Here is a 14509-nt window from a genome sequence, read left to right as displayed (position 1 = left end):
TTCCATACTCTTGTCTTCCTTAGGCTGTATGGAAGGGACGCTGCTTAGTTTGGTGAAAGACACTCTATTCAGCAAAGCTCACAGCATTTCAGAGCCCACCTCAAAGCTTGGCAGCACATGTTGGCTTCGAGGGTTGAGACCTTTTCTTGGAGAGAGGCGCTCAGCTCTCTGCCCTTCATTCTAGTGTTTCCGGGTGAGTACCCAACTCCTCCCAACAACTGCTCATCCCTCAAGCTTTGCACTATTATCTGGGAGCACTGGCGCATGTGGACCACATTGTTGGATAGGCAGGGGGCACTGACCATGCCCTCTGCTCTGGTCCACACAGAAAGGATTGGTTACAAAACCTTGTGTTCAGTGGTTCACTGGCACAGTGTGAACATTTTGGGATTCATGAGTTTGAAAGCCCTTCTGAGCCAGAGACATTTCTAGAAGGTTTGCTGAACTTTTCTGAAGTCATTCATGTGAGCAAGGTACACAGAGGAGAGGGAGAGTGGCTATAGAAGCCACACCAGTGTCCAACAACTTTCCTTGCTAGAGACATAGAAAGTCTAAGCCCAGGTGCATCGTGTCTGGAGAAGGACCACCCTGAATGTACATACACAAGAGATTCCTGTTAAGGGAAAGAAGGAAGGTAAGGGAACAGAGAGATCAACAGGAAGAAAGGAAAAGATGGCGGAAATCAGGAATCAAGAATTAGGAGGCTAAGAGTTTGGTTATCTCCCCCAGCCAGTCCTAGATGTAGGGGGTGGTCAGAGAGCAAGAATGGACGAGGGGCACAAATGGAGAAAAGCCTGATTATCACTCAAATCCAAGGAGGAATTTAGACTAAGGAATCGATCTGCTAGCATTCATCCTGGTACTCAGTAACTAAGCAACTTCTGGATCCCCAGCAACGTGTTCTCAAAGCCCCCACTTTGCAAAGCTGCCCATCAAAATTTCCATCTCTTGTCAGTCATGAGAGGAGCAGGTAACCTATATAATCCTCTGCTCTATAAGCCTCTGTAACATTCTCAGAGGGGGACATCTCAGGGAGACATCTCCATGCTCCATACAATGGTCATGTGTTCTATACAATGAACACATGATCAAATACAAAGTACTGTACAATGATCATGTGTGTCTCCATCTCCGTGTTCTGTACAATAACCGTGTGTCTCTATATTTTTGTGTTTGACCCAGCTTTGCCTACAATCCTTCCTGTTTGGGGTGTTTGGAATTACTATAGTTACCTCATCACTGGGAGGGCAGAAAATAAATAATGATAATGATAATAATAATAATAATAATACCCCAAGGAAGGCAGAAGAGAAGATGAAACAAGTTGGATGAGCAGCTGATGGAATCCTTAAAACCCTCTACAAGTTGATGCTTTACACATCTCATCTGAAGACTGTTCTATGATGTAACAAAGCTCCTTGTCACTAACGAAAAGAAATTCTATCTCAGGGGATCCCTCTTTTCCTACTAACAATGACTTTTCTTTACTTCTCCTCAGCCTGAACCATTCTGACGTACGGAGACATTCCATCGAATTCTAGCACGGCCATGTTTAATGACTGTTACCTGCTCAGGGCTCCTGACTATGGGAGCTAGGCAGCAAGGTCTGGTTTCGGCAAGTGCTTCCTTCCTATTGCTTTACTTCCCACCTTGCCCCGACCCCTACTTCTGAGTCACACGCTTCATGCTTTCCCCCATGACTTACCAGTTTAACACCGCTATGACAACAAATATTATTTTTCCCCTCTCCTTTAGCGAACTGTGAACTGAAAACAATTAACAAGACACTCTCTAAAAGGTCTTGTTGTATCTCTGGCTTTGGGCAAATACCTAGACAGAGAACTGCCTGTGATAAGGGGCCTTACTCTGAGACATCGTAAAGGTGGCGAAGCCTCTGGAAGGTGGGCCAGCGCTCACCAGCTGCTTCTCAGGGAAGCAGTGAAGGAGAAAGAAAGACAAGCATAATAGGAACAAAGCATACGGGATGGGACTAGGAGAGAGAGAGAGAGACAGAAAGAGACAGAGACAGAGAGAGACAGACACACAGAGAGAGAGCTGTAGTTTAGCATCATAAAATAGAATTGCCTTGAACATTTGACAAGAATACTTTGCAGAGCTGGGCAAGGTGGTGCACCAGCAATTGGGAGGCAGAGGCAGGAGGGTCTCTGTGAGTTCGAGGCCAGCCTGGTCTATAGAGCTCAATAGATCAGAGAGAAACCCTAACCTCCCCCTAAAAAAAATTGTTTAGGAGTGGGTTTTGGTAGCATTATTCAGTAGTTAACAGAACATTAAAAGTTGGCCTGGCTGGTTTATGGAACAGAGACTCAGATGACCCCAAACTCAGCCACTCTTGTGGCTCCCATCTCCAGTTCTTTTAATCCTGGCCAAGACAGCAGCCTTGGACACTCTCTTCCTGTCATAAGCCAGGCCCAGGGCAGCCATGCAGTCAATGAAGAACGTGGTGAAGTTGATGTGCCAGCGGTACTCGCTGACAGAGTAGTCGTAGGGGAAGGTGTGGTGGTAGTTGTGGAAGCCCTCGCCTGGAACAGAAGCGTGGAGAGCAGTTAGGGGGCTCGGTGATGGCTGCTTCCTGCTCTTTGCACCCTCCCTGAGGATTTATACGCAGCCAATGGTTAAGGTGTAGCGGTTCAGCCATTCACCAATGTCCATGCTTTTGGGAATAAACTTTCAGCCTGTGCACCTGTGAGTGGTACATCATTAGGCCACAGACCCACAAAAATATAGAAAAGAGGAGGATTACTTAGAAAGAGGAAGAGAATTAGCAGAAAAGGGAGGGGGCAAGAGAGGAAGAAGAGGTAAGAATGATTGAAATCCTGCACATGAATGAAAACGTCACCCGTCACTATATGTAATTAATATACACTATACACTAATTAACACATTTTTAAGTTAAGGAAAATAAGCCCAGGGTCTGGAGAGATGCTCAGCAGTGAAAAGCACTTGCTGATCTAGCTGAGGGCCTGGATATAGTTCTTGGCACTCACATGGTAGCTCAAAACCGTCTGCAACTCCAGGTCCAAGGGGTCTAACACCCTCTTCTAGATTCCACAGGCACCACATGTACACGGTGTGCACTATATACACACAGGCAAAACACTCATGCACATAAAAATAAAGAAATCTTTTTAAAAATACTTCCCAAAGCAGAGCATAGTGGTGCACACCTTTAATCCCAGCACTCATGAGGCAGAGTTAGGCGGATCTCTTTTAAGTCTGAGGCCAGCAGGGTCTACATAGTGAGTTCCAGGCCAGCAGAACTACCATGTGAGACCCTGTTGAAACCCTGGCTAAAAATTAAGACACCAAAATATTCCTCGAGATAATGGGAGTTATATAGAAAACAAAAATGGTAAAGAATTCCTGCCAAACAAATGACTCCAAGCAGGACTTCTCAAGGGATATATACTCCTGTTCACTGGATTGTGCGTGGTGTGGCTAAGGGGTTGATGCAAGCTTGCTAACATCCACACATGCCTTCCACACAAGGAGACTCTGAAGGAGACCTAACCAGACCTCACTGGTATTTAAAACAGAGTCTCTCTCTCTCTCTCTCTCTCTCTCTCTCTCTCTCTCTCTCACACACACACACACACACACACACACACACACACACACACACACACAGAGTCTCTCTCTTTCTCTTTCACACACATACACACATGGAGTCTCTCAGACACACACACACAGAGAGAGAGAGAGAGAGAGAGAGAGAGAGAGAGAGAGAGAGAGAGAGAGAGAGAGAGAGAGAAGGGAGATTAGGCTGTATGGGTAACACCGGGACTGGAAGAGACAGCCCAGGAAGGCTACGGAGAATGATGACCTTCGTCTAAGAACATGAGCCTGTGCCTATGAGGAGACAGGTTAATTAAATAAAAGAAAAAGATTAGGGCGGTCAGGGATGAGCTGAGAGGGAGAGAGGAGCAGGTACAAAGAGCAGAGTAGCAGTAGAGACAAAGCAAGAGGCTGACGGCCACTTTGAGCTCCTCAGGACACTGGAGTTGGGGAAACTCATTGAACAGACCCTGCTCACCGGTACAGGACACACATCAGCCTGTGGTGTGCCGTTCCTGCGAAAATCTCAGAATTTTACAGAGTAGGTGGTTTTTGTTTTTGTTTTCAAACACAGGCTCAAATTAAGACTACATACAATGGTAGAAAGTACCTGATGGCCAGCAGGAGATTTCCACCATAGGAAATGTGGTGTGGCACAGTCGAGGTTGACTGACCTAGGTTACCTTTATTTTTTCCTACATATGCAGCAGGCTTACATATATAAAGCAGTCTGCTTTCCTGGCCCCTCCATGGATGTTTCTGTTCTGTTAATGCATCTGCTGTCCTTAGTTAGTAAGATACAACCTAACTCCGAAACGACTGGAAAAGGAAGAGTTCAAAGGACTCAGTCATGACTGGTGATGGTTTGGGAAATTAAAATCAGCGAAGTAGCCCTCATTGTAGAGTGGAAACCTAAGACCCAAGGCAATCACACAAGTTAGAATCTGGTCTTCATGCTCTCCTCAACAATAACCCACCTCATGCAGTCTCGATGTGAACTGATAACTTACCAAAAGATGCCACTGAAACCAGGGCATTGTCTCGGGCACCAATGTTCCTGTCATACGGCCGATATCCATAGAGGTGGGCAGCACTGTTCACCAGCCAGGTGCCATTGAGGAACAGAGCATACCGCAGGAGAGTAGCAACATAAAAGCTGTGTTGAAAACTTTCACCCCAGAAGTACCAGGGTACCAGTGTGGGCAGGACGATGCTGATGAGCACGACAGTTGGCTTGTAGTACCTATGTGGAGAGATCAAACACTGAGTGTGTAAACAGAAGTTTCTGTCCTGCTGGTCCTGCAGCCATTTAGTCCCAAATAAACAACCTGGCCATAGGCCAAGCAGCTTCTTTATTAACCAATGGTAGCAACACATATTTACAGCATACAGAAAGACCATCCCACAGCACTTCTCCTTTTCTGTCTGATCAAAAAGGAAGGTTTTCATTTTGATATAGTAAAATTACATATAACAAAACAGTTGTCAGGCAAGAATTATAGTTACAATATGAGTCTGTGGAGAGGGGCCACAAGCACACTTGAGAGGTTCACATTCACTGGGCTGGGCTGTCTTTTCTCCTACATTAGGAATACAGGAGGGGTGTGTGTTATCTCACTCTTTACACACACACACACACACACACACACACACACACACAATTTATATGAGTGCTTTGCCTGCATTGTATGAATGTGTATCACTTATGTACAGGTACCCAAAGAGGTCAGAAGAAGGCATTGGACATTGGATCTCCTGGAACTGGTTTTACAAGTTGTGAGCCACCATGTGGGTGCTGAAAATTGAACTTGGGTCATCTGGAAGGACCCAAGTCATTGAGGCATCTCTCTAGTCTTCCACCCACCCAGGACGAGCAGGGCCAGGTGGGCCTGTTGTGGAATATTAGTTTACACACCATAAAAATGTGTCTCTGCCTATGGCACCTTCTGATTGGTTTAATAAAAGGCCGAAACAGCAATAACTAGGCAGGAGGTATAGGCAGGATTTCTGGGGAGAGAAAGGAAGAGGAGGAGGAATCTAGGTGCACAAGAGACACCAGGAGACGTGGAGAGGAAACAGGAGGTGCAAGATGGAAGAGAGGTAACACCATGTCATAGAACGTAGATTAATATAAATGGGTTAATTTAAGTTAGAAGAGCTGGTTAGGGACAATCCTAAGCTATAGGCTGAGCTTTCTTAATTAGTAAGAAGTCTCCACATCATTATTTTGGGAACTGACTGGTGGGACAGAAAAAGACTCGTTACATGGGCCTGTGGGTGTCTTCAGTCAGCTCAGAACTTGAGGTGCCAGGTGGCCTGTGGGTGTCTTCCGCCCACCCAGTCATCTCCAGCCTTATCAATAGGCCATGGGTCTGTGGACTAGAAACCTATTGTTTATTTTCACAAAGGGTAAGGCCATGTTGGCCAAACCAGTCAGGATGAAGTCACAAACTCATCTGAGAAGTCCCACTGCCTGGGCTCTTGTCTGGTTGCCTTTGAGATCCCTTCTTGAGTCCACCTCCATCTTTGACACAGAATGTGTGACGAGTGTTCATTTCCTGCTACCACCCCCCAGATCTTTGCTCTGCTTTCCAGGAGGCACACTGAGGGCCCTTGACCTCCGACAGCTCTGTCCCTTTGGAAGTTGACCACTGACATTCCAAGGGAATTGATTGACAGCTGTTAAGCAGTGTTGTATTCAACTTGTACTGCATCATCTGCATCCTGCTCCTTCCCTTTCCACCTTAGGTCTGCTTGCCTGGCCTGGGTCTTCCATATCCAACTTGTTTCCCTGGCCTCCACCTGTCAATCAAGGGCTACTTTCAACTGTGTTGGGTAAGCCTCTCTGAAGCATATCTCTGCCCCACGATACCACAAGAATCGCTGTTGTTTCTGAGGCTGCTGTTTTCAACAACTCTTCCCTTGGATCCCTACTAAGCGGTCTTGGTCTCCATGAACCTTTCACAGTACAGACAGTTTTTTGCCTTGCTTCTAGTACTTGCATACCCGACTATACTACAGGCCTTTCGGGGGAAGAAGGACTCCATTACTGTACTATTGTGTTCATGACTATTCTAGATCAATGAATATTTGTCACATTCAATTTGTTTCATGGAAATATCTCAGAAAGGAAAAAACAATAATCCATGCTTGTGGGCCTGTGAGATGTTAGTGAATTGTGTTTTGGAACGATTGTAAGTTTGCAAACTGAGTAAAATCCTTCAGCTTTTGTTTTGTTTTGTTTTGTTTTTGTTTTTCAAGACAGGGTTTCTCTGTAGCTTTGGAGCCTGTCCTGGACTAGCTCTGTAGACCAGGCTGGCCTCGAACTCACAGAGATCCACCTTCCTCTGCCTCCTGAGTACTGGGATTACAGGCGTGCGCCACCACCGCCCGGCAAAGATTTATTTTATTTATTATGTACACAGAAGAGTGTGCCAGATCTCATTATAGATGGTTGTGAGCCACCATGTGGATGCTGGGAATTGAACTTGGGACCTCTGGAAGAGCAGTCGGTGCTCTTAACCTTCTAGCCATCTCTTCAGCCCCAGCTTTTATTTAATGTGTTCTATCAGAAAAAAGTAGGGTCCCTAAACCCCAGGTGCCCCGGGCTCCACACCCCCAAGCCTGACTCACCTCCTCTGGAACATGACCAGCTTCTCAGCTTTGAGGTCAGACATGTCCAGTTTTCCACCCTTCTCTTTGACAGCCGGGTGTTTGCGCACAAGCAGCCAGCCCACGTGAGAGAAGAAAAAGCCACGTCGGGAATCGTGAGGGTCGGCGTGTGTTTCTGTGAACTTGTGGTGGACGCGGTGATCTCGGGCCCATTCATACACATCATTCTGGAGGGACAGGAAAGAGGACCCCAGTACTGAGAAGAGATGCCCCCCCCGGGGGGGGCGGGGAATGCAAGGGCCCAGATGTTGCAAAGATACAAGACCTCACCTCACAAAGTCATCAGGACTCCGGCCCAAAGGAGGCCTGAAGGAGCCCCTCTTCTGCACACTTGCCCCTAAAGCTTATGTAGGAAAGCAACTTACAGTTCCAGACCCAGGAATCACTGCTGCTTCTTTGGTTGTGTGATGGGGAGATGGGGGTGGGGTGGCGGCAATGAGGTCCACGAGCCCAGAGAGAAAGGCAAGGACTACTAGTTCTTGAAGAAAGAAATGTGAGACAGGCTTCTCTCATGGAATACCTAATCATTGGGTACAGAGACTATGGGCAAGTGTCCTGGCATCCCGGATGCTGCTCTGTCATAAAGGTACAGGGATATTCATCCTGATGCCTTTAGGAGTGACAGCTCACCCGACCCAGGGTCAGGGCCAGTGTGTAACTCATGAGCCTCAGCCCATTCCCAAACGCCCTCTGGCTTGTTTGTGACTCTTTCTACTCTTTCAAAAATGCATCAAGGTCTCTATTTTGGTTTTGTTCCACAAGGACATGAGGAGCCTTTGAGGGGGTGATTTGTTATAGTAGAAATGACTAGATATACAAGGTGAGAACCTCAAATCTAGCCAAGACTGAGGGACTGATTTGATTTCCTCTTGTTGAGATTAAGACCCATACCCCAGCTATCCTGAGCCCATTGCTGAAGTCTGACAGCAAAAACAGGCCCCTGATGCCTTTCCTCTGTTTCTGTTATGACTTTGCCTCAGCAAACTTCAATAGTTGCTTACCCAGCAAGACAGTCACTCATAGGACCAGAGTGTTTACCTGTCCGGTCTCTTAGTGACCAAGTGTAAAATGGGGTTCAATCTCCTAAGATATTTGGGGATTTAATACGTTCATTTATGTCACAAATGCTAGCACTCTGCTTGCCATTGAAATGTTCTTATTATCTGCAGCAGAATCCCCAAGTCTGTGGCCTATTACTTCTGATCCCATTGGGACTCCTGAGATAGGCACCTTACAGCGTGAGTCTATTGTTCACCGAATGTTAAAGAAACCAGAGTCAAGCTCGGTGGTGGTGATGCACGCCTTTAATCCCAGCACTTGGGAGGCAGAGGTGGGTGGATCTCCAGGTTCAAGGCCAGTCTGGTCTACAGAGTGAGTTCCAGGATAGCCAGGACTACACACAACATGTTACATGGGGAACTTTGGGAAAACAGTAACCCTACAATTGGAGAGTCTTCCAATTAACTCCTAATTTCCCATCCTGCTGACTCTGAGACGTCCCATGCTGTGTGGACCTCAGTACTGAGCATGCACTTGTGGGGACCGCATGAAAATGAGAAGGATAATGGCTGTCCTGTTGGCTCCTCTTCAGGTGCTAACTCGCAGTACAATCCTCGAGCCTTCACGGTAGACACAGAGCCTCTATCAGGCAGCTTCTCACCTGGAAAGCCATGGTGTTGGCTATGATGAGGAAGAGCCTCAGGGGCAGCCGTGCTTTATAGGTTCGGTGGCTCCACAGGCGATGCGCCCCGGCTGTGATGCCCAAAGCAGCAACCCAACTGTAGAACATTCCTGTCAGGAGACAGCAGGGACATCACCAACCATTGCAGGTTCCGTCAGGCCAAGGACGCAAGGACCCTTCCCCGACTCTGGTCTACTGTTTCTTCAGAGGTTAGTGAAGTTCCTTTCCCCCAAACTCTGGAATGCCTTGGTCTTGTTATCTTGTGGCTTTGAACACTTGAGTAATCCCATCATGCCCCGGCCTCTCTATCTAGAGATGGAAGTAAGCTCAAAGGCCCCAGAAATAGAGAAAGGAATCTAGACAGGCAACAGTACTCTCACTGTCTGTCTGCGGGGCAGTACCTCTGAGCCTGTCAACTCTGACCTTCCTCTAAGGTGTTCAGGGCCACAGACTAGTCCCTCTGTGCCTTGAAAAACAGCCAACCAGAGCAATTTGGTTTGATCAATTACAACAAACCCCAATTTTAAGAGACACTAAGAGATCACAGGTCTGTGCTAATTCACCAGTTATGACAACAGCATTCCAGTATGCTGGCAGATAACATGCCCATATCAGGGTGAGTCAGCCCTGCAGAGTTATATGTTCACAGTGGCCTGAGCTTTATCAAGAATTTTAATATTTTCACAATTACTGCACACCTCAGGTGGTAGGTGTGATCACTTGAGCATCTTGAAGAAGTAGATCATAGAAAAGGTTAAGTGTTTACCCAGAATCTCTCACTATAGCAAAACCGTAGCCATTGGCACTGTTCCAACTCTGTCATCCATCCCCCAAGATCCCAAATCTCTCCTTCGCCATGTTCCTCTGTCAGTCTGGATTGCTGGCTGCCAATACAATGCTGGGTAACACTAACTGGCGGCTGATGGTGCCTATATTAGGGCAAGTTAACTCTGTTACATTTGTAGAGTGGACTAAGGATGGTTACCATGTCCTACCTGGTTGTCTTTGAAGTCAAAAGCTTAGAAGATACAATTGTTAATAGGGAAGGAAGCAGTCTCCCCTTGCTATGTCCCCTGACTAATGCTGGACCCATGAGGGCTTGGAGGAGACTGTCAACAGTCTGTGGGCAGCTGGAAACCATAGCTCCTTAGAGGCCAAGGAGTGTAGTTCAGGTTGAAGTCACAATACATTGTATAAATTGTCTTGTGTCCTTCCAGACCAAGAAATAACAGCTTCCCAAATAACAGCCTCTCCCCTCTCCTGCCCCACCCCATTTCTTCTTGGGATTACCACAAAGGCCGCAGAGCCAGTGTGCAGCGAGGGAAGGCTCTGGTCACAGTCCCTCTGACTGGGACCAGACCCAAGTGACTTACTGCTTCTGGCTGTGTCTAGATTGAGCTCTTCCCACATCCGTGACCTGACCCTGAACCACAGAGGAGCCAGAGTCCTGCAGGTGCAGGAGGAAAGAACGGGCTTTGGCCAAAGCTCTCGGTGGAGCACCCGGAAGTGCTCATGTCAGTTCATGTCACAGGTGTCTCTGGTACATTAGTTTGGCAAGCACAAGCAGTTAAGTACAAGGGGATTGGGACGAGAACCCAAACACTGTGTGCCCTGTCCTTCTCGGCCCCTTGACTGTCAAATAGACAGCTTGGTTCAAATACATTAGTTCCATGACCCCCCAGGGAAGGACTGCTTGTGGTCATAGTGGTTATTAAACAACATCTTGTAGCATTGTTCTAAGAAGTGGGCTGCAGGGTTTTTTCCCCCTTTAGCCCTCCATGTTAATATCCCTGCAGGAGGCTCTCTAAGTAGGTGAGTTAGGAGTCACCCTGGGAAAACACACAACTAACCTAAGGAATGTGACCTTCCTAATCATGACAAAGCATTGTTGTCCCCATTTGGTGCCTGGGAAAACTGAGGTCCTGAGGAAGGGGTCCTCCCTTTGTGTTTCCCTGGCACCTACAGAACTTCTAAGATGAATCTCCAAGGCCAGAGTTCACCTACTGGAGGTACTAAGAGGTCGAGAGCAGGGGCAGCCAACTTCTACATCACTACCCTCTTAGAAATAGCTACCAGAAATGTCCTGTGTCTTCCAGAGAGGGACCCCTGGTTTGTCATTCCTCAGAGGACAGTAAGGGGCCCGTCCCACAGAGTCCTGTTCCTTCTTCCTCATCCAGGAATCAGGAGTCAGAGGTTGAACCACCTAAAAGCACAGATATGTGTCCAGGGGCACCCCTGGACCAGCCCTGGACCAGCCCTGGACCAGCCCCGCCCCAACCCCGTCCCAGCCCCGCACCAGCCCTACACCAGCCCTGCCCCAGCCCTGGACCAGCCCTGAACCAGCCCTAGACCAGCCCTGCACCAGCCCTGAACCAGCCCTGGACCAGCCCTGCACCAGCCCTGAACCAGCCCTGGACCAGCCCTGGACCAGCCTAGCCAGCCTAGACCAGCCCCGCCCCACCCCGTCCCAGCCCCGCCTGCCCAGCCCCGCCCCAGCCCCGCCCCAGCCCCGTCCCCAGCCCCGCCCAGCCCCGTCCCAGCCCCGCCCGCACCAGCCCACACCCATGGATCCCTGAGGGGCTGAGCTAGCAGGCAGTGGACACAGTGGGAACTAGCTTCCTTGTTAGAGCAGTCTGATGGCCAGGGTTTCTCAAGACTTTATTCTCTGTGCCTGGCTGTCCTTGGTTGGCAAGGAGGGGTGGATAGGAGACCGGAGAAGTAGCGTTAGAAGGTTCTTGGCCCTTTGTCCTACATGGTCTCCAGAGACAGGGCAGAAACTAGCTGCCGGGGGAATGGAAAGTGAACCATTTCTCAACCCTCTTTTTTCATTTTAAGAACTTCTTGTTGACTGACAGGACCCACCTGGAGCAACAGAGCCACACACCCGTGCACTTGGGCTGCATGGGGCGGCTGCCTCACCTTTCTCTGGGCCAAACAAGCTTGGCCTGGCCAGAAGCGCGTGTACAGATATTTTTGTGGGTTACCCCTTTCTATGTCTTCCTCTCCAATGGTCCCCTCTGAACAGTCTCCCCTTGCTCTGCCTCCTGACTAAGCAAATAGCCCATGGGGCCCCTCATCAGGCTCCCATGCCTCCCAGTAAAGGTCTTAGGTTTTGTTGTTTTTTGTTGTTCCCCCCCCCGAAGCTGAGGATCGAACCCAGGGCCTTGTGCTTGCTAGGCAAGCGCTTTACCACTGAGCTAAACCCCCAACCCCTAGGCCTTAGTTTTCTTGTGGCAGACAATGGTGAGACAGGAAGCTTTTAGCTCTTCCGGAGACTGCCAGTTCTCTGGCATTGGTTTGTCCCTCCCTCGACCCTTCGGTAGGCTTTGACACCCATGTTAAAGGATTCCCATAACGGACACTCCGCATCCCAATCCCACGAGGCTCTGCTCCCAGTCTAGTTATCTCAGAAAATGAATAGAAGGTTTGAAAAATCTGGACAGATTGTAGCTACTTTTCTGAGTCAGAGCCTACCTCATTAAAGAGTAGGGGGAAAGCTGGGGTGTAGGCTCAGGACAAAGGGGTTGGGGTGATTACCTGTGAGGCAGGTGTAGATCTTGCAGGAGGGAACCAGTGTGATCCCATACAGGGCCCCCAAGTGCAGCAGGGCCATGAGGATGATGTTTCTCCAGACATACTCCAGCTTGGGCGGGGGCCCCTCCTCATCCTGGTAGCTGGGGTCATGTATGTCTTCTTTCATCTCAGGACGGATGTCTTCTGAGTGGAAGGGTGTCTTCTCCACTTTCTCTTCTGCACTCTGCTGACCCCAGGAGTGAGGTTCTTTGAGGGTGGTGCCACAGCTGCTAGAGATCTTCAAAGAGAGGGAGTGGAGAGTCAAGAGCCGGTACATGAGGGTACCAAGGGGTCTGTTTCCCTGTTATACAGCCAAGGCGGTAGAGGCACAGAGACCCTGGGCCCAGTGCCCAGACCATAGGAAAACAGCGTCCACCCCTAGATGGGACAGAGAAACATTCCCAAAAACTATACAAAATGGGTTGACAATAAAACCAGACCTCAAGGTGAGGGGGCAGGCATGGGGGGGTAAAATATTTGTACCTCAAGCAACATTTAAAGGAAAATGCACATGTATGTAGAAAGGTACTGGCTGGGTGGGATTTTTCTTTAAAGTCAACTGCCAAAATAAACTCCACATTCCTCACTTGGAAGGTCATACAAATCCAAACAGATGTCCAAGATGCCTCTGCAGCTCCCAGCTCTGGCCCCTACAAACTGTTCAGCAGAATCCCACCCGGTGCCAGAGATCCTGTGCTGTGGGGGATCATTGGTGGGAAGCTGACCTCTTGTGGTATGTGGGCTGTCATCTCGGCTCCCTGGAGGCCTGGGTCCCGTTCTGAAGGCTGCGGTGCAGTTTGGGATCCAGGTCTGCAGCGACTGAGGATGGATGGAACTCCGGATCCAGAGGTCACTGTGTGCCGTGTACCTGGCTAGCTGTAAGGGTATCACCACTCGATCCTGCTGCGTGCGGATCTCTCCAGGCTCAGGATTTAAAGGGTAGGCAGAGCTGGCAGTTGGTGACTGTGTCTGGTATTTGCTCAGACAAGCTTCGTGATTGCCAACAAGGGATAAAGTGTTCAGAGCTGCCTAGTTAAGGCTGACCCGTGAGTGGATGAAGGCTGAAGGTGTGAGAGGGGAGGGGACAACCAGCATAGCCTGCAGTCAACTAAGGTGAGGCCGTGGGACACTGCACATACTGAGAGAGGGCCACCTTTGTCCCAGTTCCTAGAGAGGTAGGGGGATTTGTTGCTATCTTGTCTTCTCAGCTTTGGCACCCAGAAATCTACTGCCCCCTGGCAGACACCTTTGCTCCTCTCTCCTTGGTTTCACATCTATGGACCCTGGGTCCCTGCCAGCATCTTGGCTGGGGGAAGCTGGGGTCCAGTTCTTCAGCTTCAGAGGGTACACAAACTGTTCTCAAGATGGGGGAAGACTGAGTCGAAACCCAAGGCTGGCACAGGTGCTTGGCAAACGTGTCACCCTGGGGCGGTTGCAGTGGGGACATCTCACCGGTGTCCATCACAATCCATCTTCTCTTTCCATTCACCAGGTGTATTGTGTGTGTGTGGGGGGACTGGCCTCCACCCCCAGATCTCAGGACAAGAGCAGGTGCATAGCCTTATTACTTAGCACCAAAGGCCGGTAGTGGCTCTTCCCCACCCACCTGCTCAGGATGGTTACCAGAAATCCAGAATGCTCTGACCAGCTCACACCTACAGTCACATGCACAGAGCTGAGTGCCTGAGCCCACGCTCAGTCACAGGACATGTTTCACAGAAGACAGCCACCTCCAGACATTAGTATCCAATCCCTTCTCTATGTTCCTTCCTCCGGAACATCTGTTTCAGCAGGGAGGTGCAAAGGGTCTTCCATCAGGTTGGAATTTGGGAGTCTTCTATAAGGAAAAGGCAGGAATCCCAGACAGGTGTTTACAAGCAGCAGAGGGTCAAACATTTGCATGCGGAATAAGAACAGTGAGCAGGTATTGAGTGATTCTTACAAGCTAACTTAAAAGCTTTTGCTAAAGTCTCCCCATGACCTATGATTCCATTGTAAGGAGGGGGAAAT

General features: G+C 48.9%; 1 protein-coding gene across 1 annotated transcript; it reads right to left on the bottom strand.

The window, feature by feature from the left end:
* Positions 1–539: 539 nt before the first annotated feature.
* On the bottom strand, positions 540–13472 carry LOC114708130 (stearoyl-CoA desaturase 4-like). The gene is made up of 6 exons (XM_028891163.2): positions 13225–13472; positions 12464–12737; positions 8906–9036; positions 7207–7412; positions 4584–4816; positions 540–2540 (listed from the first exon to the last, which is right to left on the bottom strand). The coding sequence occupies exons 1-6, from the start codon at positions 13246–13248 to the stop codon at positions 2341–2343; spliced, it is 1068 nt and encodes a 355-aa protein (XP_028746996.1). The 5' UTR covers positions 13249–13472; the 3' UTR covers positions 540–2340.
* Between the last annotated feature and the right edge of the window lie 1037 nt (positions 13473–14509).

Source organism: Peromyscus leucopus, chromosome 1 (assembly GCF_004664715.2).
Source record: "Peromyscus leucopus breed LL Stock chromosome 1, UCI_PerLeu_2.1, whole genome shotgun sequence".
Lineage (NCBI taxonomy): Eukaryota > Metazoa > Chordata > Mammalia > Rodentia > Cricetidae > Peromyscus > Peromyscus leucopus.
The sequence above is the reverse complement of the archived record's forward strand: the minus strand, read 5'-3'. Positions and strand labels throughout refer to the sequence as shown.